Source organism: Sesamum indicum, linkage group LG1, assembly GCF_000512975.1.
Source record: "Sesamum indicum cultivar Zhongzhi No. 13 linkage group LG1, S_indicum_v1.0, whole genome shotgun sequence".
Lineage (NCBI taxonomy): Eukaryota > Viridiplantae > Streptophyta > Magnoliopsida > Lamiales > Pedaliaceae > Sesamum > Sesamum indicum.
The window spans coordinates 18,073,507-18,099,035 of record NC_026145.1 but is presented as its reverse complement, the minus strand read 5'-3'; the positions used below and the strand labels follow the sequence as shown (position 1 = coordinate 18,099,035).

The window sequence follows — 25,529 nt, the reverse complement described above, 5'->3', positions numbered from 1 at the left end:
AACCCCCCCCCCCCCCTCCCTATATATATAGCCAACTGAGCTCATTGCTCGCACTACTTAGTCAACACAATGAATTCCAGTGTTTGTCTTATGAAAATGGTTTGTTTTTCACATGAAAAATCTGCCATTTTTAGGCAAGTTTTGGTTTCTTGGATAGTTTTTATGGTCATGTTGGTTCCCTGTACTAAAGAAAAGTGTGCGTTTGAAGCTATGTTCATATTCGGGGATTCGAATTCTGATAGTGGAGGATTCAATGCTGCGTTTCCATCTCAGCCGTCTCCTAACGGCATGACCTACTTCAACAGGCCAACTGGTAGGGCCACGGACGGGAGGCTATACGTCGATTTCCTTGGTATGTTTCTATGTTTTTTCAACAAAAAACAACGTTGAATATCGATCATGATGGATTGTTTAATGATCTTATCTTTGGCATTGGAATTCTGTTGCAGCTCAAGGTCTTGGCCTGCCGTTTGTGAGTCCTTATCTGCAGTCAATTGGATCTGATTACAGACATGGTGCTAATTTTGCTACGGCTGCTTCCACTGTACTCATGCCGACCACTTCTCTGTTTGTCAATGGAGTCAGCCCTTTTTACTTGGCTGTGCAGATAAATCAAATGAAGCAGTTCAAGGCTAAAGTTGAAGAATTTAAGTCCCAAGGGCAAACAAATCTCCCTCAGCCAGATATATTTGGAAAAGCCCTCTATGTCATCTACATTGGCCAGAATGACTTCACTGGTTTTGCAGGCTCGGCAGGTGCAGGCGGAGCGAAGCAGTATGCGCCTCAAATCGTTTCCCAAGTCGTTAGCACTGTCAAGGTCACTAAACCATTTAGCCACTATTATTTATTACTATATGAAGATCCGTTTTCTTAATGTGTAGGAAAGAGCTGAATTACTTCCAAATTTGCAGGAACTATACTCGTTAGGAGGGCGGACGTTTTTGGTCCTAAATCTTGGTCCGGTGGGCTGTTACCCTGCATTTCTGGTGCAGTTCCCTCACGGGAGCTCAGACATCGACCCGTCTGGATGCATGATGTCTCACAACAATGCTGTGAACGAATATAACTCTATGCTGAAAGATGCACTTGGACAAGCTCGGCAGGATCTTAAGGATGCTAACCTGATACATGTGGACACTAATTCTGTGCTGCTAGAGCTTTACCGGAACCCCACATCCCACGGTTCTTTTTCTTGAATCCTAGACTTTCGCGATCAAGCACGTTTTCAACCTGTTAACATGTTCTGATTCTTTGTTGTTTTTCCATTTGATGTCTGAAGGGATGCAGCATGGGACGACAGCTTGCTGTGGATATGGCGGTGGTTCGTACAATTACAACCAGCAAGTTTTCTGTGGATACTCAAAGGTGGTCAATGGGCAGACCGTTACGGCTTCAGCCTGTAGTGATCCTCAGAATTATGTGAGCTGGGATGGGATTCATCTCACGGAAGCTGCTAACAAGATCATGGCTTCTGCGATCCTTAGCGGATCTCACTTTGATCCCCCATTCTCTCTAAGTCAGTACTGTGACATTAAACCGTCCTGAATTATGAAGTGAAATGAAAATCCTGTCTCTTTGGTTTGTTATTGAGATCCTGTTTTATCATCATGAATTGGCGGCCAAGATGCATTTTACTAGCATGGAATATGAAAATATATCAATAATACTTCAATTTGAGGAGTGTAAAACCGGCACGAATACCACTCCTAAGGTTTGACCTAATTACGAAACTACTCTCTAAGTTTCGAGGTTACAAATGCTTCTCCATGTTTATTTCCCCTTGCAAATCAAGCCTAATGTTGCTCGATATTACGAAAAATACTGATGTCAACAAAAACTGATTGGGGTTCGTTTCTTGCCCTCGGTCCGTGAAATCGGATGGAAGTATGTAGCTTCTTGGACATGTCCATCCCATTCACTTTGTTCCAACAGAATAAATATCTAGCTCTAATTCTTGATTGATTATATCATAGTTGGTTAAAAATCCAACTGAACAGCCATTGCATAGAGTTCAGACTGTTCTGCAAATGCATTTGCTGAACTTATGGATTTGGATTAATGCAATTATAGAACTATATGGTTATAGATTACAGATAATTTGATCACTTTAACAGACAAAAGGTATGGTTACTTTGCTAATACACATAACACAATCATTTAAGTTCCCCTTACACTATACTTAGAGTCCAAGGAAATCAATTAGCACTACAGGGTGAACATTGAAAAGAAAAAAATCAACTTAATATTTTGAAGATAATGTCTCAGAAATTAGTGCCTCAAAAGTGATAAAGATTTGCAGAGGTTGTACAGATTGTTTGGCCATGTGGTCTGTTACAGCTTAACAGTATTCTTGTTTTCTACTGCTATATAATCCCAAGGATGTCATACTTGACACAGACCATAAGCTCTATTCTATCCATAAACTTTCTACGCTCTGAAAACCCTAAAAGGAGAGAGAAAAAGAAAGAAAAACTCAATCAAGAATGAAACTTGAAGCAAGGAAAGTCAGGAGTTCATTAAGGCAAAACTTTTTGGTTTTTGCTCTGTTTATGGCAATTTTAGCTCCCAGAAATGATGCTAAATGTGATTTTAAGGCTATATTCAACTTTGGAGACTCAAATTCTGATACAGGAGGATTCTGGGCTGCTTTTCCAGCAGAAAGGCCCCCCAATGGCATGACTTACTTCAAGAAACCAGCAGGACGAGCAACCGATGGCCGGCTCATTATCGACTTTTTAGGTAGTTATGGTTTCTTATATATTCTTTATTCTTGCTGACTTTGATACTAGGTACTGTTTCATTTTAATGATTGGTTATGTATTCTTCTGGCATATTTTACTTGATCTTGCGCAGTCTGAGTGCAATAGTCCCCACGTGTTATTATGTTTTGAGCATAAACATAAGCAGCTTTAGGTGTGAACAAGCACAGAATTGTTAGTTTAAGATGCAACAAAAAGTAATCTATTTGTTCTTCAGTATATCAAGATACACACCTTGTGAAAGTGTGAATATGGTTTCCTATCTGGTCCCAGGAGAAAAGCAGATAGGAATCTTGATTGAGATCAATTACAAAGACTATCGTCGGTGACTATGTTTGGTTTGGTCCATTAGCTCCCTTTCATCTCACTCTTTTTCCTTCATGTATACTCACAAAATCAGAGTTAAAAGACAAAATATAACAGCTGTCAAGAATGGGGTTTTCTTTGTCCTCATCAAGAATAGTTCAAGAACGATTGGATTCAAGCGTGATTTTTTGTAATATTCAAGTCTTGAATCTATCAATAGCCCCCACAGGCCCACTTTCCAGTACTGTATAATGGGCCTCAAACTTGCAAGTTTTGATGAATCTCTGGGTGTTATTTTTGGAGGTCCCTTATTCATATAATTTATCAGCTGACCCGTTTGTCATAGACTCTAAGCAATATGGTTATCAACATTAAGCTAAACTTTAAAGATTCTTGTGTGTTTTTCCTTATGCAAATTGATCAAGAAATGCTAATAGCACTTCCCATCGTCGATGTTGCTTTATATGTGAGTGATTGCATTAGGCATTTTTCTTTGAAACAGCCTTAACAACGTTAACGAGTATTCAACCGTTGTAGTTCTTAGATTACTACTTAGGCTTAAGGCTTTTGTTCTGCAAATGATCGACCGATTTCTGCGATGGAAGGACATGACTATTTAGTAATTTGCTTATCTCCACCTTAATTTTGTAAATGCAGCCCAAGCTCTGGGGCTACCGTTTTTGAGCCCGTATTTGCAGTCAATTGGCTCAGATTACAGACATGGTGCCAACTTTGCAACATTGGCATCCACCGTTCGTCTGCCACACACTTCCTTATTTGTCACAGGGGTTAGCCCCTTTTCTCTTGCCATTCAGCTAAATCAAATGAAGCAATTTAAAGCAAAAGTTGATGAACTTCACTCTTCAGGTACACACCATACTTGCGACTAAACGTATATCATTTCACAACATTCACATTCACTCAATATATGAGTAAACCTATTGACATTCTCTTAATTTTCATGCTGAAATGGTGATTCCATTTGCAGGAAAAGCCAATCTTCCTCCGCCCAACATTTTCGGGAAATCCCTCTACACTTTCTACATTGGCCAAAATGACTTTACAGGGAGCTTAGCATCTCTTGGCATAAATGGGGTGAAGCAGTTTCTGCCAGAAGTGGTTTCACAGATTGCTAGCACCATAAAGGTGAAGAATGAATTGATTTATTTTCTTTCTAACAAGAAATGCTAATTCTTGGTTCTATCTGAATTTTTCAGGAAATTTATGCATTAGGGGGTCGGACGTTTTTGGTCCTGAATCTTGCACCAATCGGCTGCTACCCTGCATTCTTGGTGGAGCTGCCTCACAGTGTGTCAGATATCGACTCGTTTGGATGCATGATCTCTTACAACAGAGCAGTGGCAGACTACAACTCTATGCTGAAGGAAGCATTGAGAGAGACAAGAAAAGATATTCCTGATGCAAATGTTATATATGCAGACATCCATTCTGTGATGCTAGAGCTGTTCCAGCACCCCTCTTCTCATGGTAACCTTCTTTAACCATTCGGAGAATAGATTTAACAATCCCATTACAGTTGAAACAGCTAAGAACGACTAAAATTTGTAACGTTTTAGCAGCCTACATGCAACATGGGGTCGTAGTTCTCTAATGTTTGATTCTTGGACAGGGATGAAATACGGAACGAAAGCATGCTGTGGATACGGGGGTGGTGCGTACAACTTCAACCCACAAGTTTTCTGTGGAAACACAAAGCTGATCAACGGACATAATTTAACGGCCACAGCATGCAGCGACCCCCACAACTATGTGAGCTGGGATGGAATTCATGCCACAGAAGCAGCAAACAAGCTTGTTGCTGATGCTATGATAAATGGCTCTTACTTCGATCCTCCTTTTTCACTTCATAAATTTTGTGATATTCAGCCAATTGGATGAACTTTTCAACTGTTTTTTTCCTCTCAAATGTAGGAAACAGAAGACTCAGTACTTACCCGAACAGGATCAGCTAATAAATTATCTTGTCCTCTTAATTTCATCATGTCCTCACTGCAGAACAGATCATTCCCCCTGACTATCTGACTTTATATTTTGCAGTTTAGTTTTATACATCTTTAAGATTGCTATGTTCTCTCTCTTTCTCATTGTCTCTCTGTCAAAAACTAGATTAGTCAGATAGTTCAGATTGATTCTGGTTCCTAAGAATTGGTCCGAATGGCTGATATGCTGATCAATCTTGACTTTCAAACTTGCAAGACGTGAATGTACGATAAGAGGCTATTATATCATAATTAATGGGGTTTGCAAGGTCTTAACAAATCATGATTAGTGGGAATCATAACATCATTTTCACTAGTAAAAAAGTATGTTGTATTTTTTCACAAGAATCAGCAACTCTGTCCACTTGTGCTTTTTAATGATGTGATGTCTCTGGCTATCCATCACTAATTAGCATTAAGGTCTAGTTGGAAGTTCTGATCATAACAGAAAGAAAGAGAAAAAATTAAAAAACCCATAAATGATACTTTGAGTTGGATTTCTTTCTATATTTATTATGGTATAAAGTCATACCATCTGTGCATATTATTTTAAGCGAAAGCAATGTCCTAACAACCAATCTTGGGTGACATTCATAACTTGTTCTCCACACACTACAGACAAATCTCCAGTGGTTGAGTCCTCAAGTCAATCAAACTACACAGATGAATATGCAAGGCTGCAATTCATGGTCCACTTCGATATACAACAACATAGTATATTTAAGGTGGATGCCTAAAGCAAAATAATCCAACTGGCCGTCCTAGAAAATAATGCTTCCGGCGCAATACAGAGAAAAGTATAATTAACAACCCGTCCAAGGTTGTCCGTATATTCTTGGTGTGTGATCGTGTCTCTCTCTCACACAGTGTGCTTGGACCTACAGTTGTTGCGACCCACCATGCAAGAGTGTCGACGATTGAACTGGTGGTTGCAGGAAATTACTTATCACACAAAAACACACGACAGCAAAATTGAGAAATAACGCTTTCAGATGTCATTTCCAATGTAATTAATATATGCAGAATGGAGCAAGAAAATGTATTTCAAATTTAACTATAACACAGTACACAAAGTATATTCACTTGCACAAGGGAAAAAAAAATAGAAAAAAGAAAGAAAAGAGAAATGGAGTGGAAAGAAACTGGAAAACCAGTCAAGGAACATAGCTAGTTTCAAGAACTGGTGGTGTTCTGATACCTGAAGCTGAAGGCATTTTACTACTCCCAACCCAAATTGTGCCCAAGCCTTCACTTTTTTCAGACTCTCTCTCCATTTCTCTTATGCTTTTCCATTTAAAGAACTTATACGCCACAATTCCAAGAACAAGAAACAAGACTATTCCCAGAACCCCTGCTGGAATTCCCACCACCCACCACCTAAACACCCTCTTCTTTTTCTCCGTTTTTGGTGAATAAGGAACGACAACTGAGAAATGCCCCTGACCCCTTGAAGCACACCAACTTCTTGCAATCATGTTGCTGAATTCCAACGTGCCATTAGTGCCAAACCTAACACACTTTACTCCAAATTCGTCTACCTCAAGTGGAACATTTGGAAACCTAACGACAACGGGATTGTCTTCAGTTGTGTTAAGCTCAACGAGTCCATTTCTGATTGAGGTCGTGCTGGAATCATAGGCTAGGATTCCTATTACAGGAGTGATAAACGTGTAATTTGGCACGCTGTAGTAATATGTTGACCAGTTCCCTAGATTTCGATAGAGAATGTCAACTCTCCTTGTGAAAGGCCATGGCAGTATTCTTGGTGGGATTTCAAAGGAACTCAAGTTAACCCCATTCCTCCACAGACTATGAGTCCTGAGGCGAATGAACGAAACTTCCATGCCCGATAAATTGACAGGAGCAGAAACCTTGTAAAGTCTACCTGTAAGAGGCCTGGGCATTTTCTTGAATGCATAATCATAAAGGAAAGAATTCAGTGAATCCTGAGTGTAGTTTTCTGATGCTTGAACATGTAGCCATAACAATGAATAAAACATGACCGAAACGATGAGCCAATTCCTTTTAGAACCCATCAAAACAACCAAAATTTCCACTTCATGCCTTAACTTGTACAACTCATACCATCAAACATCAAACGCTGCAAGAAAACATCAATATATTGCAATTTGATCTTCTTAATGATCCTTCTTTGAAGATTTTTCGACCCCTTAACGTGATTTACGATCAATCAGCAATGTGAATCTTGAGGGCTCCCTTTAACACAAAATCTATGCAACAATACTTGAAACTGATGAGTGCAGGCAAAAGTGAAGGTACTACATCAAGAAACAAAGGAGATTGCAGCTACGAATGGTTCAAATATTACAAGATCATCGGTGTCGTAATGTCATTGGCATTGGCTTAAATTTTGGAGGGATATGAGGGTGAACGAGAGGGGATGCAGATGGCAGAAAATACAGCAATGGAATGCAAATGGGAATTGCTTAAACAAAATGGAGGAAGAGCCTCTTTTGAGTTGTTCTTAGGTGTTGGCTAAGTTTTTTTAATCAAATAGTGTGAGTTGGATTAGTTGGACTACGACTCAGCTGTATATTTATATGCACACACCCAGTGGCTCCCTATATTTCATGATTTTCTGTTTTTAAATAAAGAAATAAAAATAAATCACTTTAATTATTTCATGATTAAAAGATTGCATATACTTCATTGTTGATACTCATCTCACCCAAATTTCATTTAAATATTATATAAATGTTGCAATTCATCAAACACTAGAAATTACACTCAGTTTGTATTAATAAAATATAGTAAATCAAGTAGCATGTACTCACAAGACATACAATATAAATTAAAGAGTTGTACATTTTTAATATAACTCAAATTTTTAATGTTTAAATAGAAAATTATAATAATTGAATAATTAGAGCATAGTAAATATCATGTGATTAATGGGCTAACTAAAATTTGGTGGTGTAGTAAATTTATTCATTGTTTAATTAATTTAGGTAGGGTTTATAAATGAATAGGTAGTGGGTCTTAATCGGTGTGTAATGTATTATTAGAAATTACTTATTGCGAAAATAGTCAATTTTAGCTAGCAAAAAAGAAGAGCAAAACCGGGGTCCACATACTCATTGGTAATTCCTTTGGATTTGGATCAGGGATAGCCCAGTAAAAAACCAATTGGCCCTGCTGATTTTAAACCTTTGGATTTAGGCCTTATCCTTTCTGACAATTGGGCTACAGGCAGTCCAGTAAGAAACAATTTGGGCTGAAACTGGGTCAATTCATTTATCATTTCTTCGAGTTTGGGCCTTGTCCAGTCCAGTAAGAAACCAATTAAGTCAAGTCATTAATTATTCCTCGGCTGACTGATTTATCTGCCCTTGTATTTGGGCTTCGGATAGTCCAGTGAGAAACCAATTGGGCCATCTTAGTTACTATTCCTTCTAATTTGGGCCTTGGGTGGTCCAGTAAGAAAAATAATTGGGCTTCATAATACAATAGGAAAGAGAAATGGGCTTAAGGTGGTGTAATGAATAATTACTTAATTAGAGGTTATTAGAGATTTTACACAAAATAATTTTAGAATAAAACAGAAAAAATAATACTGTTTTTTTTTCTTGGTTTTGGATTCAGAATAACGTGGAATTTGAAGACAAAACGCAGTAGATTCTTAAGATAGAGAAGGGACCAATGAGAAAGCTCTATTCGTCCACGTGTCCAACACAGAAATCATTTGAGCATTGAATCCTAAAAATATTGTGGATAGCAAGAAATTTGTCCGGAAAATCTTTGCAACAAAAGAAATCACAAGAGATAAAGAAAGTGAGGCCAAGCAAAATAGCAAGAAATATAGCATTTTTGCTTTTGTGGAAATCCACATTTTAGTGGGCTTCGTTTGGTTCTTGTCAGCCGAAAAATGGCAATGGCAGTGGCAGCTTCCACTTCAATGGCGGCCACCGCCGTGCTCATGCACCGCTTCCCGGCAACTAAACCGTCAGCCGGTTTCTTCCCCTTGCCCCAACGTCCTTCACTTTCTTCCACTCCCTTCAACCAACTCAAAGGTGCAATCTTTTTAACTCCTTTTATTTGGTTATTTTCTTGATCAAAAAAAGGCAAAGGGCAGGGCCAGCTTCCACTTCAATGGCGGCCACCGCCGTGCTCATGCACCGCTTCCCGGCAACTAAACCGTCAGCCGGTTTCTTCCCCTTGCCCCAACGTCCTTCACTTTCTTCCACTCCCTTCAACCAACTCAAAGGTGCAATCTTTTTAACTCCTTTTATTTGGTTATTTTCTTGATTGTCTCTTGTGCAAGTTGAGTGTTTATCCTGTAGAATGGTGTCTGAAGTCTTGATTTTATTATTCTAACTTGTTAGCTTGGATTTAGGAATGAAGTTAGTTTCATGGTTGGGTAGAATGTATATGATTAATGTGTTGTCATGTGTTCTCTATGGCCACTCAAATTCAGGGACTCAGCGTCGTTTTCTTCCTATATCCTGCTGTTGCAGTTATTGAATGTTAGCCTCAAACTGCACATATACTGTTAGCCTCAAACTGGAAGCTTGAAAGTTTTGAAATTCTGGAAATGCAAAATCCTACAAAAGTAGCAAATAATTGGCAGGCAATTAATCACCAGGGAGAGAAATAGATTTCTATTATTTAAGATATTAAGAAGACTATAGCAAATGGCAAACCCTTGGCTGTGGGGACTAATGACAAAATCTGGATATCCCTTTTACTATAGTTATTAGATTGATGGACTAAATATGGTACTCTGAATTTCTGGCTAAAAAGAATAGTAAAAAGTGCTTGCTCCTCTGTTTTTCTAGTCTTGTGGATTTGGAGTGGGGAGAAGTTACTACAAAAACATAGGAAGCATTTGCAAGATAATTATTAAACTTTGCCTGTGTTCCTTTGATCTGTCTAATATCAGTGAAATTGAGCAGTTTGATGAATTGGTTTCAAGCACTTATGGTTGCCTCTCAACAAAAGTCTTCTGCTGACATTTTTGGCTTACGTTGGGTTGAACACAGAGACTAGGAGGTCTTCCCAGCTCCTTGTCAAAGCCTCGTCATCAGATGAGAGCTCCATCGATACCAATGAATTGTTCTCAGACCTAAAGGAGAAGGTAGTTTTTTGCTGAAACTAGTTGAGGAAACTTGCAGCTCGAATGACATGGAGTCTTCGTCTCTCTGCACATTCATAATCCACTTATCATTGTTCACATTTCCCTGACCTTCTCTTGCTGTCCTGTTCTATAGTGGGATGCTGTTGAAAACAAGACTACTGTAATCATTTATGGAGGTGGTGCCATCGTGGCAGTTTGGTTAGCTTCCACTCTTGTCGGGGCAGTCAACTCAGTCCCTTTGGTATTGTTTTTTTTTCGAAAATTAAGCTCATATCTTTCTTTCTTCTTACATGCAATCAGGATTAGATGTGTGTGTTTTTATGGGCAAGAACGATGAAATTCATGTTTCCATAGTTGTGCCTCTTTAAGTAACACAAGGCTATAATTCCATCAAAATCGTTTCAGCTTCCGAAGATCATGGAGCTGGTCGGGCTTGGATACACAGGATGGTTTGTATATCGTTACCTTCTTTTCAAGGTATCATATTAGTATTACTCTCTGATATGAATACCCACCTCTAGAAGTCTTTGTTTTGCGTATGTACAAGTGGGTTCTGACTACCTCCGGGTTAATATCACGGTACCATGGCATGTAGGTTGTTGTTGCTTTTCTAACAAGTCCTTGCTCTATTCTTGCAGCAAAGTAGAAAAGAATTGGCGACAGACATAGAAGCAATAAAGAAGAAGATTGCTGGAAGTGAGTAAATGCATGGCAGCCAGCTTTATTCGTCTCAACATCGGATCAGTCTGACTTCTATATAAAGAGGGATCTGATATTGTTATGTAGAGTAGGCCATATGTTGTATTTTACCCTTCACACTGTCACATTCCAATAACGTTTCCTTAATTTATGCATGAACCAGCTTCCACCTTAATTCTATTTTTGCAATAAAGGGAGATATAGAAACTTCAAGGACGCCAAACCGTGATTCCTTCTTCAGCCTCCTGGAAAAGTTCTAAACTCTGCACCATGTAAATGTAATGCAGCTGAGTGGTGTTTCACTGCCATTTAACCAATCAATGATTGGAATGTATTTTTCTATCACTGATGAGGGAGATATACACAAGTTTCCAACTTCCAACAATGATAATGATGTTCGTTGAATGTTAAAATTGAATTTTTGAAACGTCGAGTGGAACATGGAAACATGATGGATTAATCAAATGTATCGTATTCAATTTCAATCCATTAGGACCTAAACATGATACAGTGTAATTTCAAAAAATCTGTTACCAACTAGAAATTATTTATGTTTATTATTCTTGACTCAGCATAAACCAACAAAGAAACAACGAAGTCCCTGGGGTCCAATGAATCATTTACTCTCATGCTCTGCCCCTCACTTATTCGTTGTCAATATCACTCACAGCTTGGGCAGGAATCAGAAGAGTAAAAGAATCACAAATGAAATAAGATTAAATCACCATCCTTGTTCGGGGAGCCTTTTTCCAGATACCATCCTTGTTTGGAAGCAGAAAACATAAAGACAAATATTATCAAATGAAGCATGGCAATAACTAGAAACGGCGATAACATAATGGCAGCTCGCAATTATTGCATTAATAAAAATGGTCAAGGACATAAAAAACCACACATAAAGCTTCACTTAAACATTACACATATCTTTTGTATTTAATAGGAACCTAAGAGGCAATATACTTCGAAAGTCACGAAAGGTCTTCAAATAAGCCCCAACCCTCATGAACTCTTCAGAGTTTGTCGATGTCCTCGTCCTCGAATTCAATGTAATCGTCACCAGGACCATCATCTTCCTCATCAAGTCCACCAGCAATACCCTCATTAAGCCTTGTGCTCTCGGGCAGCTCACCATAAGCCTTCAATAACCTAGCCTCGTCTGGCATGTATTTCAGGATTACATCGGCCTTATCATCCTAGTAACATCCAAGAAAACGCAAAACCAATTAGAAACCACATTGCATCGAACTTCCAGAAAATTAATTAATTCTGAGCAAGATGACGCATACAAACATTTTCACTGCTATCACCAGTGGCCTATACTTCTACAGCCTCACATACACATCCGACAACTAGAACACAGACACCGGGAAACACATGGACAGATGTATGAACGAACTCATCAAAAACATTTGAAAGTAGGAACAAATCAGCAACACAAGCTCAAAATACAAATAACCACACATACAAGGATTCAGATGTGTATAAACCAGACGCACTAAAAACAAGCTCTGATACATGTTGCAAATAAGTATTATGAAAAAATCAATGAAAAACTGTAACAGATTCAACACCACAAATCCAAAACAAAGTAATTACGTACGGGTCATTTTGTACACCTACTTTTTCACCAAGCCATAATAAATCTTTAACTGAAACACCAAAATCACAATTAAATAAAAAAGAAAAGGTTTACGATGGAAAGGGAAACACCAAATTCCAAAGGTTACCACGAACAAGTTCCTCACAGAAGCGGCCTAACTCATGATAAAAAGACCAACTAAGCAAAAATAAAACATATAAAAAATAAAGATAATTAATTATCCAACAGCATAAAGTTCAGTAAAACTACAGTTGAACGAATTGAAAGGAATAAAGAAATCAGATCCTAGCATAACAAACTAACCTGTAGAAGCGACCAATATCACAGGAAACCTAATTCACCCAATCTACGTGAAAAAAAGACAAAATACACCACATAACACAAAAAAAGGCACTCAGAAACACAGACTGCTCAAGAGAAAGAAAGGGGAAAAAAGTTTAAAAAAAAAAAAAAGGTACCTGATAATCGCGGAGACCCACAAGGATAATATCACCGGCAGCGATCCAAACCTTCTTGTGCATCTTTCCACGGATATGACAAAGGCGTTTAACGCCGTCGATGCACATAGCCTCACATCTGCCGTTTCCAAGCATACGCAGCACCTGCGCGTACTCCTGGCCGTCCTCCTTGAACACGAGCTCTCTCTTCTCGTCGTCGGCTTCGTTCTTTCCTCTCTTGCGATTCTTACCTCCCTTACCCTTGTTCTTCGGCATCGCAGCGGAGCAAAAACCCTAGATCCGACGGCTCTCTTGTGCTTCAGACGAATTTCTTTTTCCTGCGGATTGTTTCTCCCTTATCCTGTAAGCGACTATAAACGGCGTGCGTTATAGTCTTCTTTTCCTGACCAGTTGGAGAGAGAGAGAGAGAGAGATTCTTCTCTTTCTTTGCTTGTATAGCGTTGAACTCACGGGATTACCTCAAGTTCGGCGTATTTTGGCTTTCTGGGCTATGGGCTTGTATCTGTTTGGATTTAATATGTCAGTGGGCCTCATAGGCCTCAACTTTAAAATTTTCAGATAAACTGTGATCCTTCTTGTTCTTTGCAGTTTGCAATGTTTTTAAATACATACATTGACAAAATTATTCATTGTTTTTATTCTCTTTCCATTTTATTTAATTTTGTCCTCCTCCTCCTCTCTCATATAACTTTTCTAATTTAAGGTTCTATTATTTCCATCTCTTATTTATGTTTTGTTTTCAAGTATGTTATATGATTTATTTTAAATTCACTTATTACAAATCTAAGATAATTTTTATAAGAAAACTTACTGCATATTTATAATAATTTTGTATTTAAACAATTAAGGATGCACATGGAAGAATATGCATATGGATATGGTGCATCTATCTATATGAGAAAAGATCGGATACTTGAACCTGCAATAGCCAGTATGCATAAGCAGCATAACTTATTTTCCTCGGCGGGAAGAAAGAGAGAAAAAGGAAAGAGCAACCATGGAACCATTCAGAATAAACTTTTAAGAGCTTTGATCAAACAGGATAAATCACGTCTTAAGCTTCTCTATAGAAGCAAAAATAACATCCCTCCAAGCTACATCATCTATTTACAGCATTGTAGCATTCGAGTAACTTGTATGTGTTGACTGGGGCCTTACCGGGTACACTCTGCTCTACCAGCACTCATCTCAACTACAATCTCTTGCTTTCTACAAAAGCTAAAACAAATGAACGTCAGAGTCAGGATAACTCGACTTCTCCTTCCTGTATTTCAGCGTTTGATGGTGAGCTCAGCCCTAAGATGGAGTATGCCATTGATGAAATAAAGACTGTCCTCAGCCATGAAAGAAGTCCACGGGATGCTAAATAAATTGCGGTATCCAACCGCCTTTCCACCAGTAAAAGTGTAGTTACCTTTGTATTTGCTAATATATTCTTCTGTGGGTTTTGACCTCGCAGCAAACTCATAGTCGACAGCAAATGATACCGAACCCTTTTCTTGCATCCCCAAGAAAAGACCAAAACAATGAAATGAACTCTGCTGATCCATGTTGCAATGTGCAGACAGGAAGAACCCTTGTCCGCCCAAGTGGAAAGCTTGAGAATATACCCGCCCAGATGGGAACAAATTCGCACACTCCTCCCGTTTAAGATCTAAGTAGACCACACACTGTTGGCGTGGGAGTTCAAACTCGACCACCTTCACGGGTCTATACTTATAGGCCCGCTCCACGAAGCGTCGGCTTGTGGATGTTGACTCCTCTGTGGCATGACTTCGCTGGCGGTGTGGTGCCTCAGCTTTGAAAAATAGGGCATCTAGTACGGATTTAGTTGCAAAGTCGTGATCAAAGTCGCTGCAGGTTAGAACTTTTCTCAGCTTCCGGCAAGTCATGTAAGGAAAACGAATATAGCGACCCAAACGAGAAGATAGGATGTCTCGCCGCTCCTCCAGCTTTTGATAATGAGTCCTAGTCCACTTAAGCACAAAGTCATAGACAGCATCCTCCGAGGCCACCTGAAGGTCATTGCTTGACAGGATTGCCTCAATCCCAGCAAGAGGCAAATTCATAACCTCGTCTTGGTACCTGTTCCAATATCCACACCACACTATAAATTTCAATGGCGGCAAAACGTATTTAATATCAGATTTGTACAGAAGGCAAAACAGAAAATCACAGGAAGGCCATTGAAAGGAAGGAGGACATAAAAGGTTCGGGGTGGTCAAATGGGAAATTACTTTGATATATCTTTATATCGAGCAGCTAAGAACTGTTTAGCTGCATCAGTCAATGGTTGAACTGCATCAGCCATTAGAACGCTGGAAGGAAGATCCAGATAAAGTAATGCAGACTCTGGAGTCATGGCCAAGTTTCTTAATAGACGGCTGCAATGTCTCATGCATGAAGCCACCTCAAACTTATCAGCAGCCATAAGCACGTCAAGTAAAGCAGGAGCTGTACTGGCGTTCAACGTACCGCTATACATAAAATTTAACAGCTCCATTACAGCAGCTTCCTCTGTTCCATTGAGAGAGGAGTTAGCATATAAAACAGCCAGGTCTACCTAATAAAGATATCCAATGAACAGCAGTGCAATATGGCTAAAATAATGCGAAACACTATTGTGCTATTATGTTACACACGATAAAACTAATCACTATTGAGCAAATACAGAAACTAAGTGGCGAAAATTTCAAACCAACAAGCATTTCAATGTATTTCATTGGAAAAAAGCTGTGCAAAGTATTTTGTACTAGAGTCAATCTTTCTTGTGCAACTGATTACATACCAGAGGCACTAATTCTGAGGGTTACATGTCTCTGCTCTGATTCCATCATACCATTTGAGAATAACTGCAAAAATAGGAACAAGGAATTCATACATCAAATGTTACAACAGGGAAATACATTGACAACCATCAAATTAGAACAACAAGTACCTTATAGAAAAATGGACTCTTTGCAGCTAATATGGGAGAGCTGATATGCAACGTTCTAACTCTTAGAACTCTTGAACCATCTTCAGACCAATTTGAATCATCACTGTTTGCAGCTTCATCTCCTGAGTGACATAAAACATAGAGGTTCTAATTTAGGGCAAACATACAAACTATGAAACATTAGTGCTCGGTAAACCGTTTTACCTACTAAGCAACTTGGTTTGTCAATATATCGTTGCACACGAACATCTCAATCAAAATGATCTTAGGAAAATAGATGGGAGTATAAAATATTGCAATTAAACAATCATCCAAAGTACTCACTTAAATTATCAGTAGATAAACTTAAAAAGTAGATACCACTAACTGAAGAAAATTTCTGAATTTTGGTTTAGAGACATCAGCTCAACAAACTCATTTCTTAGAAAGTGACTAGACCTTATTGTGCATATGGTTGCTTCAACTATTTGAATCATATTTCACAGCCTCCACTCACCATAGATCATATCAAGCACACTAGAGATGTTACTTAATACTGCTTAGTGAAATGCACTTCTATAAAACCTCTATGCAACTTAATTTTGATTTCTTTTTATAAATATATAATTTGGTCCTTTCTTAAGCAATTACTGATAATCTGATTATTTGCTTATGGTCATCAAGAACAAGTCCAGCTCCAGCACGATGGCTTAGAAAGAGTTGCAGAATTTAGATTTCTTTTCCTGATACCTGATGGTGAATCTTCTATCATCGGAATGTCTTCTTCATCATGATTCTCATCACCTGCGCCATCTTCAACATCTGGCTGTTGACAATCTAAGATCTGCTCTTCAGGACAATTGTTGATATCCAAAGCTGCAAACGAGTGGTACATGTCTGATTAAGATGAGCACAACCCGCACCAGCATAAGAATGAGTTGAAGTAAAAATATTTGTTGTTAACAGAAAAGGGCAGCTCAAAACCATACAACTGACTGGAGAAATCAAAAGGCAAAACACAAAAATTCACTCACACTCACCCAAGCCTTTCTTTCAAGTAAACCAAAACTTTGTGTTAATCAAATCAAGGCCTTGATATGGAATTTATATAAAAAGTAAGTATACATTTTAGAATGAGCAGATTCCAGGTACGTAAGCATAGTGCCGCAGCCGAACAGCTATATTTTCAGATAACAATAATCTCTAAAAAGAATTTCAAGAATACTGTAAGTTTTCAGTCTGTACTTTCAGTTGATTTGCTGTAATTGCAGTAAAATAGCTCATCCCTTATCCCCAAAAGAACAGAAGATTTAGAACCTTTCGGAATTCTGGTGATGGCACCACTTTTTGCATTATTAATACAGAGAGATCCCTTTTGCTACCAAACATCTTAGCTTGATTAAGATAAGCTAAATTTTATTCAGATATCAAGAAGTGTAGCTAGTAATCATCATCTTATCAAGCTCCAATTTAAGAACTATCGCCAACACTTACCTTATTTTCGTATGCCTAAGGATGACAAACGAGCCACCTCAATTGCAATTCAACTAGCTTAAAAAGCTAAACTGAGCTTGACAGATTAACTTAAATGTTACGAAGTCAATCTCAAACACCTTCTTATTTCATTCTGAATGACTAAACGCCACTCAATAGGTCAAGAAATTATAAAATGTTTTAAGAAAAACTAAAAATTACTTCAACTTTAGTCCTCAATATTGACTGAACAGGCATTCATTACCCAGTTGTTCACATCTTCAAACTCGATAAGAAATTCAACTAATCACAGAGGCTGGTATTGTTGCGCCGGACTCGATTCATCACACAAGTAATCGCATCGAAACAAGATAAATCAAATCCTAGAATAACCAATCAAACAGCCACAAAATCATGAAGCAGGTTGACTTAGTGTTTGACTTGCTCACCATTCTCCTTTTTGACAACATCTCCACGGCGTCGTTTGCTCTTGCGCGCCGCCCAATCAGCTAGGGTACGGCAACCTTCAGACTCCGGTGGGGCCTCAGGAGGATCCGCGACAATCTCGATCCGGAGAACCCTGTCGGAAAAATTGTTGCGCCGGACTCGATTCATCACACAAGTAATCGCATCGAAACAAGATAAATCAAATCCTAGAATAACCAATCAAACAGCCACAAAATCATGAAGCAGGTTGACTTAGTGTTTGACTTGCTCACCATTCTCCTTTTTGACAACATCTCCACGGCGTCGTTTGCTCTTGCGCGCCGCCCAATCAGCTAGGGTACGGCAACCTTCAGACTCCGGTGGGGCCTCAGGAGGATCCGCGACAATCTCGATCCGGAGAACCCGGTCAGAAAAATTGCTATCATTGAAGGCGAAGCCGAAGTCGGGGTCACCGCCGCCGGTGGGCGAGGAGCTAGAATCCGAGTCCAAAACAGCGGTTCTCGGGTCGAATAGATCCAGACCCCAATCCCTCATAATTGTTATTCCCCCTAACAAAAGCTTCCCGTTATCTGCAGAAGAAGAAGAGCAATGAAATACAATTCAATTCTACATAATAATGAAGAGAGAAAGCGAGTGGAGGAAGAGATACATGTATGCTTTTGACTGGCTTTCAAAGTGAACGACTCAAATCACTCTCTTTCCTAATTTGCCAGTAAAATTTTCATTTTTTACTGTTGCAGTTTTTACATTTACCGCACGGTGCGCTGCGGTATCATGTGAATAAGTTTGAGATTATGATTAAAGTTTTACAATAAGTGTAGGTATTTTGTGTCCTTATATGGTTATTACTCTCTTCCTATATAAATATATTATTTCATTTTAAGTGAATTTTTGTAATTTATTGATTATTTTGATTGAATTAGTATATTACTCAATGCTTGAATTATTGAATATTTTTAATGATGTTTTGAAATATATCATTTAATTTATTAAAATATCAATATAATCATAAACTATTATTTTTTTAAAGAAAAAATGCAGTCTACTACAGTGTAGAAATTTCATTCCCCACGTTGCACAACATCATCAATTTTGACATAGTTGTTAATCTATGGATGTTAAATGACACCCATTTCAAAACCTGACCATTACGAAATATTTCTTTTGTTAGAACTCATTGAAACGATCTATAACACAAATTGGTGCGTACAAAAGAATGTATGTGTACTTTTGTTGAAGAGAAATTGCAATAAATAGTGAAAATTTATATATATATATTTATGTTACCAGAAAGAAAGGGCTCTTCAATTTTTGAAAAATTATTTGGTTTGTATTTAGAGTAGGAAGAAGAGGTGGTAATATAATGATTCAAGTTAAAAGATGGAGGGGGGAAAGGTCAAACGTATGGTGAATAATTAAGCAGTGGTCCATTTTCCATAATTGGTGGTCCATAAATTGTAATTATATCCTCAGAGGCAAAGCAGCCACCCATCTTTGGTCGTCTTAAATAAACTACCATTATGGACAATTCTCACATATACATATATATATATATATATAGAGAGAGAGAGAGAGAGAGGTAGGTCGAAAACAAACACCAACTTTTGGTCAATTGGTTAGGGCCAACCAACCAGAATTTTTCTCCTCAATTCTTCTGATCAAACCTTACAAAACAATTTCCTCAAAAATCACTGATAGATTTTCGTCAAATTAGGAAAAGAAAAGTATATACAACTATGAGACGTTACATTCATTTTGGGTTCCATCTTTGGCCTTTTCCCTTTGTTGATTGAACAAAGGGTTGAGAATTAGCAATAGAAAGCAACCGGCTGCGTCTGTTAGAATTTAATAATATTTCATACATATATTATATCATGGTGGCCAAATTGTACCCAATCAACTTGACATTAAACTAAAACTAGAAACCAATTTTTTCACATATGGCATTCCAACCTAATCTTCCGTCAGAAATGATCAGATGAAGAGGACATTGAAAGGTCGGAGAGTATGAATGTAAGGTAGCACAATGACCACTTTGTGTAAGAGGTGCTTTAAATACTATCCTATTCAAGCAAAAAGAATTAGGCACATAATTCATGCATTTGGAAGGCAGAAATAGTACCAACAATTGCAGGCAAGTGATGCCCTGTAGAACCTAATTTTCCTCCTCGCTCTTTTCGTTCTTCCTTCTTCTTTTTTTGGACTTTTTGCTTTAATAGTACAGTAGTAACTTGCATCAATAGATTGAGATACCAAGAACTAAACAGTACAGCAAGAAATTATATGATAAAGCATGCATAAAGTGGAGCCTAATCAATATGAAATTGGATTTACAAACATCCAGTATCTTGCTATTTTCAGGGGACCTCAAAATGACTGAATCAGCAATAAAATTTCAAAATCAGTTTGCAGGGGATATAATCATATATACCAAAGTGGAAAGTCATTCATGGAGGGTACGACTTTTTCGATTCAGAAGAAAGTTTCAAGGATTGATTCATGAATATCATCTCATGCTTCAGATTCTCAACATAATGGAAGGGAATGGGATCTTGAAGCATAAAAAGGTTACACCTAGTGCAGCATAATGTTCCAGGAGCTCCATTCAATAATCAGAAGCCCTTGCTTCTAACAATTAAGCAGCTAATATTTACTCCAACAGATACCTTCCTTAACCATCATGTAGCAAGTTAACGAGTGCATGTATAGAAGACATGGTGTTCTACCTCAATTACTAGCACCTTTAAGTACTCGTCTTGGGGAACTTTTAAGCAGGCTCATAAAGACCTAAGACATGACCATCAGCACACCTCATCGCTGCCACCTGTTAAAAGCCAACAAACTGGACAATGTTGAAACTTTCTTAGGAAAAATTATGCGATATAAAGGATTCCACACAGCGAGATTACCTTTCCATGGATTTCATGTTTAATAGGACCATCCAGTTCTGCACCTAATGCCATTAGTTTTGTCACAGTGCCACTGATATCTGTTACCGTAAATGATAGTAGTGATGAATAACCCTTTTGCTCAACATGGTCACTGAAAAGTTGAGAAAGCAAATAATCTACTTATATGACTGTCCAAGATGTTAGGAAGAGGAAAAGGAAGAAAGTGATGAAACAAATCTTACATTCATATCAAGCAACTTAATACATGGATGATTTAGGTATTGTCTGTGCATGTCTTTCTTGATACTCTTTTTCTTTTCTGAAAACCACGTGTGCCTAGGTGGGGGATTAGGTTGACACCTACCCATTCATTAATAGAATTTTAAAAGTACAAGTGATTTTAGCATGTAATGTAAATAAGGAGTACTATTTCCATACATCATTGATCCTAAAGTACATGTCTTTCTTGATACCTCTCAAGAATAGGTTACCATGACGTTCTATAGCACCTTACCAATGTTAACAACAGCAGTCAACAATATAATCATTGGGAGCTAAACCTTGGAAATATGAAACGGAAAACAGTAGCCACGAAGAATTCATGGGGTGCAACTTAGAACATTGTTAAGGAATCAGATGAATAATACAAGCAAACAACACACTGAATACTTCACTTTCAAGAAGCACACACCTGAAACGAAATGGTCATCATCGAAAGATTGGACAGTTGGTGTTAATGTTTTGTACAACTGCAACTACAGTATTCACCAATCTTATGCATCTAACTACGGGTTTACCAATTACATCACCACCAGATTACAACTAAAAAATATTCACATTCCGTTTTGATCTAAAGTTGGAGGAGGCAAGTGAATGAGGAAAACCGATAACCAAATTCCATCACATTCTCTTTGAGGACAGAACTAATGATAACTTGGACCCTTCCCCATTAAACTTCAAAACTAAATATACAAATTAGGAATTCCCAGATCCTCAATTTGTGGGAGTGTTTACTAAAATGCATAGCACGGCTGGACTGGAATATTAACATCCAAATTGTAGCCGAATTCTCATGATCAATCAACCAATAACTGCAATCGAAAAACAGAATTCGAAATTTAGGAAAAAAGAAAAATACCTGGGAGAATGCAAGAGAGCGAGCTTCAGCGGACCAGAGTGGAGCTCGGCCCAGCGCAGGGAGCAGACATCAACGGTGAAGCCCAGGCCCTCCGAGTAGAATCTCGCTGCTTTTGGAACGTCCTTGTGTAGTTGCACTAAGTATCTGAACGTTGCTGCCGCCATAGCACCTCCCTCTACTAGCCTACCTCTCTGTATACTGTGAGAGAAGAACACGTTCTTGCGCACGACGTCGTAGTGGAAATGAATTCAAGTCAACTTCAGAAAGCTCGAACCCAATTCCCATGCGTACCTGGAAACCGGGCCGAGGAGGATCTTAGATGCGGGCCGGGCCCATTTTGACTAGAAACTGTGGGTAAAAATCCCGAATTTTTAATTTATAAATAGTATTTTAATCTATACTAATATACAGAAGAAATACCCTTTATGCTCACAAACCAAACCTATCAATTTTTAAATACAACAATCATACCCCTAATTAAATTATTTAAAAACTTAATTATAATTACTTTTTCATTTTACAAAATGACTCACAGTCCATTTAACATTATTATACAGATTTCTTTATTGTATTGATAATATCTTAAATTATTTTTTAAATGTAATTTATTGTTATATATTTTATTTTTATTTTTAATATATATTTTAAAATATAAAAAAAAATATTTATTATATGTAGATAAGTACGATATAATCTTCTTTAGTTTTAGAAAAATGTCCGGAAGAGACTATTTACAGTAGTAATTAATTTATTTAAATAAAATTCAAATAATTCAAGAAATCACAAACTCAACATGCATATTTCTCTGTTTTTATTGATTTACATATCTTTTTTTTTTTTTTCATCTCTGTTAAAGGTTGGATTTGAAAAGTGTATACCAAAAAACATGCATCAGCAAAAATGCTAGCAACATTTTCTTGATAGCATTTCCATAAATAGAAAAGCATCCTGCTGATATCACCTGTACATAAACAAAGGAACTAATATCAAAATTTCTCGTTAAGGGTTTCATAAGTATTCTCAGGAAGGAACTACACAAAAAGGGGAAGTAGTTTCTTGTACAAAAGAAAAAGGGACCTCTCCTTAATCATACAACATAATCACTATATTTCTCAAGTCTAACTAATACCTCTGTCTGAGTTGCATATCTCGAGTTACAGGTTTTAGTCGACTTTCGACGAACCTTTGGATGTTCTGGCACGAGATTGCTGCCCTTCTATCCTTGCTTCCATCAACTTCATCTTCAAAGTATTGGATTTTATGATTTTTGGCCATCTTGAAGACGACTCGCAGATATCAGGATCAGCTGCTGATACCTCAGACGTCCATGTCCACTTCTTTACCGGACTGGGAGGGCCAGCAAAAGTGGATGGATCAAAAAAACCTTCAATGCAACTATTCTCATACTTATCCTCTGATGTTGGAGGAGGATTTCTGGTTGTTGCATCTTGCAACCCAGCATCAATCTCAGTTATTTTGCTCTTTCCTTCCCGTGAAGATCTTTGCATCATCTCGCCCTTTTCAGGCATCCTTGGATTACTCATTTCGTACAATTTTCCCATTCTTGATTTTGTTGATTCCTCCACATTCATGGGCTGGTGCTCTCTCTCAATGAGGGGCTCTTCTAACTGCACGTGTGAGCTAGATGGATCAGAAACCTTTCTTGACTGTACTTTTTTCTTCACTGGCTTTGGTTTGGCTGTTTCTTTGACATGGCTATCTGAAATATCTGCTTGCTTCAAGCTCGACACTTTACGTTGTGAACAACGATTACTAGTACTGATAGATTCATCTTCATCATTCCTATTCCATGGAGCACTTGCAGGCTCGTTCAAGTGAAGCGATTCGAAAGAATTTGCAGGTACCTTACGCTTGAGTGGACTTCTTGAGGAGATGTAATCATCTTTCGCAGAATTGCCAGATAGTTTTGCTTGAAGAAAGGATTCAACTTCAAAACATAACTTGTCCAAAGCTGATTGCTTTTCTGAAACATCACGAGCATCTGCTAGCTTCATCTGCTTTCGCTCATCTAACCAGGCTTCAGAAATATGAAGGATCAACCGATCATTGCCTTCCTGTCCAATCTGACCTTTGGAAAATTTTTGCTTCATGAACCGTACTTCTTGTTCATAATCTCTTATTCCTTTCGCAAACTCATCACACAAGTCTTCTAGCAAAGTCCGTGCCTTCCTCTCCCGTTCAAGATCTCTAAAAGCATTGGAGAATGAAGATTTTATCTCCGAAAGCTCCTTAGCTAGCTTGTGATGGAGCTTTTCCGAATTTCTTCTCAATTTCAGCTCATCTTCTAGCTTGTCTTCCACTAACTTAACCGCATCTTTGACTCGATCCCTCTCCTTTTTCCTTGCAACTTTATACTCTGTTATTTGCTTCAATAAACTATCAATTTCACTTTGATCTCTTTTTTTTGCCTGCAGTAGTTCTTGAATTCGTTTCTGGGACTCATCCAATTCCTTCTTCAGGGTTTTCACTAACGACATATCTAATGCATGCTTTTCTTCAAGGCTCCAGATTCTATTGAGTACTTTGAGTAACTCTGTGGAAGTTTTTAGGCTGTGACTCGACTCTCCAACTTTTCCCTTAGAGACAAAAGAAGTATTTGGGCTGGTTCCAGGTCTATAAGGAGGCATCTGGCAAGTCAGAGAAGAAACAATTAAACCTCAATCCTCATCAAATTGACAACACAAATTCAGAAACAACATCTATCCAAGATTTTGGTATCAAAAAAATCTAGGGAGCGCACAAGTATTTAATTTGAGGTAGACACATAAAATCTAGTAGTTTGACATTCCAACGCAGAATCATGGTCAAACCTCAAATTTTATCAAACTGCTGAGATCATCAGATCAAGAATAAGATAACTACTGAATACCTCCATTGAGCCACAATAACTAGCAGGAGATAGTGGCTGTTGAGCTTCGACAACATTTTTAACTCTTAGATTGTGTTGAGTCTGTGAGGGTTCAACTTGCTTCCTCAAATTAATGCCAGACGTTGGCTGTCATGTTAGGGGGTAAAAAACTAAAAATCAGCACACAACCACCAAGAAACCAACGAGCGGCCTCAGATAACATACATGATCCAGAAACCTCTCCAGTAATTTAGTACAAGAGTCAAAACCGCATTCGTTCAAATACACGAATGATTATCATGAGAGTGACAATGACATACAAGTAAGGGCGATGCTCATCTTCATTTCTAACATTTACCAATTTTAGACTTGATAAATTCCACAAGCATTAGCAGCATGGCAACAGAAAAATTATAGCCGGGTAGGTGATATAGGTTCACATTCCTCCCCATCTCCCACCCCACACCCACCAAAATCAACATCTTCAATGCAAGCTCCCAGCTATGAATCTTCAATCATGCAACTACCCATTTATCCACAAGGTTTCCCCATGAGGAGGATTATCATAGCCAGAGGTTTTAAGGTCCAACATGCAAGGAATCAAGAAAACATGGGGAATACACCAAAAACTGCATCTTCAATATCACTAATGCAAGGAAACTACAAAAGACCAGCAGAGAAAGCAATTAAAACAAATGAAGCACTCACGGATACAAATATCACCTGCTCTGTGGGACGCTCAGCTGGTGCCTCATTTGACTCTGTTGGAACTTTCAAAGTCTTGTCTTGTTTGTGATGACCCAAATTAGGCCCATTGTTGCTCATCTTTGGCGCCCTAAGATTGAGTTGGGGCTCCATCTCCCACAGATTGGCACCC

The 25,529-nt window shown here is 38.2% G+C and overlaps 8 protein-coding genes across 16 annotated transcripts; 3 read left to right on the top strand and 5 right to left on the bottom strand.

The window, feature by feature from the left end:
* On the top strand, positions 44 to 1,545 carry LOC105174385 (GDSL esterase/lipase At4g01130-like). Its single transcript, XM_011096480.2, has 4 exons — positions 44 to 352; positions 450 to 817; positions 912 to 1,182; positions 1,280 to 1,545. Exons 1-4 carry the CDS (start codon positions 70 to 72, stop codon positions 1,543 to 1,545), a joined length of 1,188 nt encoding a protein of 395 aa, XP_011094782.1. The 5' UTR covers positions 44 to 69.
* LOC105173336 (GDSL esterase/lipase At4g01130) lies at positions 2,323 to 5,122 on the top strand. The gene is made up of 5 exons (XM_011095041.2): positions 2,323 to 2,739; positions 3,723 to 3,932; positions 4,054 to 4,211; positions 4,283 to 4,553; positions 4,696 to 5,122. The coding sequence occupies exons 1-5, from the start codon at positions 2,484 to 2,486 to the stop codon at positions 4,962 to 4,964; spliced, it is 1,164 nt and encodes a 387-aa protein (XP_011093343.1). The 5' UTR covers positions 2,323 to 2,483; the 3' UTR covers positions 4,965 to 5,122.
* Positions 5,568 to 7,589, bottom strand: LOC105173329. The gene has a single exon (XM_011095034.2). The coding sequence runs from the start codon at positions 7,099 to 7,101 to the stop codon at positions 6,220 to 6,222; it is 882 nt and encodes a 293-aa protein (XP_011093336.1). The 5' UTR covers positions 7,102 to 7,589; the 3' UTR covers positions 5,568 to 6,219.
* On the top strand, positions 8,797 to 11,201 carry LOC105173322 (protein CURVATURE THYLAKOID 1A, chloroplastic-like). Of its 2 annotated transcripts, none has more exons than XM_011095025.2 (5): positions 8,797 to 9,096; positions 10,066 to 10,160; positions 10,294 to 10,401; positions 10,566 to 10,637; positions 10,799 to 11,201. In XM_011095025.2, the coding sequence occupies exons 1-5, from the start codon at positions 8,952 to 8,954 to the stop codon at positions 10,862 to 10,864; spliced, it is 486 nt and encodes a 161-aa protein (XP_011093327.1). In that variant the 5' UTR covers positions 8,797 to 8,951; the 3' UTR covers positions 10,865 to 11,201. The 2 variants fall into 2 exon arrangements, with proteins under 2 accessions (XP_011093327.1, XP_011093330.1); XM_011095028.2 differs by lacking the exon at positions 8,797 to 9,096 and adding an exon at positions 9,145 to 9,290.
* Positions 11,689 to 13,349, bottom strand: LOC105173312 (eukaryotic translation initiation factor 1A). Its single transcript, XM_011095016.2, has 2 exons — positions 12,918 to 13,349; positions 11,689 to 12,052 (listed from the first exon to the last, which is right to left on the bottom strand). Exons 1-2 carry the CDS (start codon positions 13,170 to 13,172, stop codon positions 11,870 to 11,872), a joined length of 438 nt encoding a protein of 145 aa, XP_011093318.1. The 5' UTR covers positions 13,173 to 13,349; the 3' UTR covers positions 11,689 to 11,869.
* Positions 13,896 to 20,525, bottom strand: LOC105173265 (BTB/POZ domain-containing protein POB1). 5 transcript variants are annotated; one of them, XM_020693943.1, is made up of 9 exons: positions 20,481 to 20,525; positions 19,877 to 19,964; positions 18,142 to 18,323; positions 17,757 to 17,871; positions 16,585 to 16,731; positions 15,856 to 15,977; positions 15,706 to 15,769; positions 15,155 to 15,434; positions 13,896 to 15,002 (listed from the first exon to the last, which is right to left on the bottom strand). In XM_020693943.1, exons 3-9 carry the CDS (start codon positions 18,286 to 18,288, stop codon positions 14,189 to 14,191), a joined length of 1,689 nt encoding a protein of 562 aa, XP_020549602.1. In that variant the 5' UTR covers positions 18,289 to 18,323; positions 19,877 to 19,964; positions 20,481 to 20,525; the 3' UTR covers positions 13,896 to 14,188. The 5 variants fall into 5 exon arrangements, with proteins under 5 accessions (XP_020549602.1, XP_011093262.1, XP_011093267.1 ...); XM_011094960.2 differs by lacking the exons at positions 19,877 to 19,964; positions 20,481 to 20,525 and adding an exon at positions 18,404 to 18,422; XM_011094965.2 differs by lacking the exons at positions 19,877 to 19,964; positions 20,481 to 20,525 and having other exon boundaries at positions 16,585 to 16,710; positions 18,142 to 18,397.
* Positions 20,481 to 21,982, bottom strand: LOC105173284. The gene is made up of 3 exons (XM_020693965.1): positions 21,784 to 21,982; positions 20,664 to 20,796; positions 20,481 to 20,578 (listed from the first exon to the last, which is right to left on the bottom strand). The coding sequence occupies exons 1-3, from the start codon at positions 21,945 to 21,947 to the stop codon at positions 20,522 to 20,524; spliced, it is 354 nt and encodes a 117-aa protein (XP_020549624.1). The 5' UTR covers positions 21,948 to 21,982; the 3' UTR covers positions 20,481 to 20,521.
* On the bottom strand, positions 21,942 to 25,523 carry LOC105173300 (uncharacterized protein At5g41620). Of its 4 annotated transcripts, XR_002287135.1 has the most exons (5): positions 25,376 to 25,523; positions 24,674 to 24,799; positions 22,913 to 24,431; positions 22,662 to 22,744; positions 21,942 to 22,074 (listed from the first exon to the last, which is right to left on the bottom strand). XR_002287135.1 is itself a non-coding variant. In XM_011095004.2 (4 exons), the coding sequence occupies exons 1-3, from the start codon at positions 25,508 to 25,510 to the stop codon at positions 22,947 to 22,949; spliced, it is 1,746 nt and encodes a 581-aa protein (XP_011093306.1). In that variant the 5' UTR covers positions 25,511 to 25,523; the 3' UTR covers positions 22,594 to 22,744; positions 22,913 to 22,946. The 4 variants fall into 4 exon arrangements, 3 of the variants coding, with proteins under 3 accessions (XP_011093306.1, XP_011093298.1, XP_020549601.1); XM_011095004.2 differs by lacking the exon at positions 21,942 to 22,074 and having other exon boundaries at positions 22,594 to 22,744; XM_011094996.2 differs by lacking the exons at positions 21,942 to 22,074; positions 22,662 to 22,744 and having other exon boundaries at positions 22,758 to 24,431.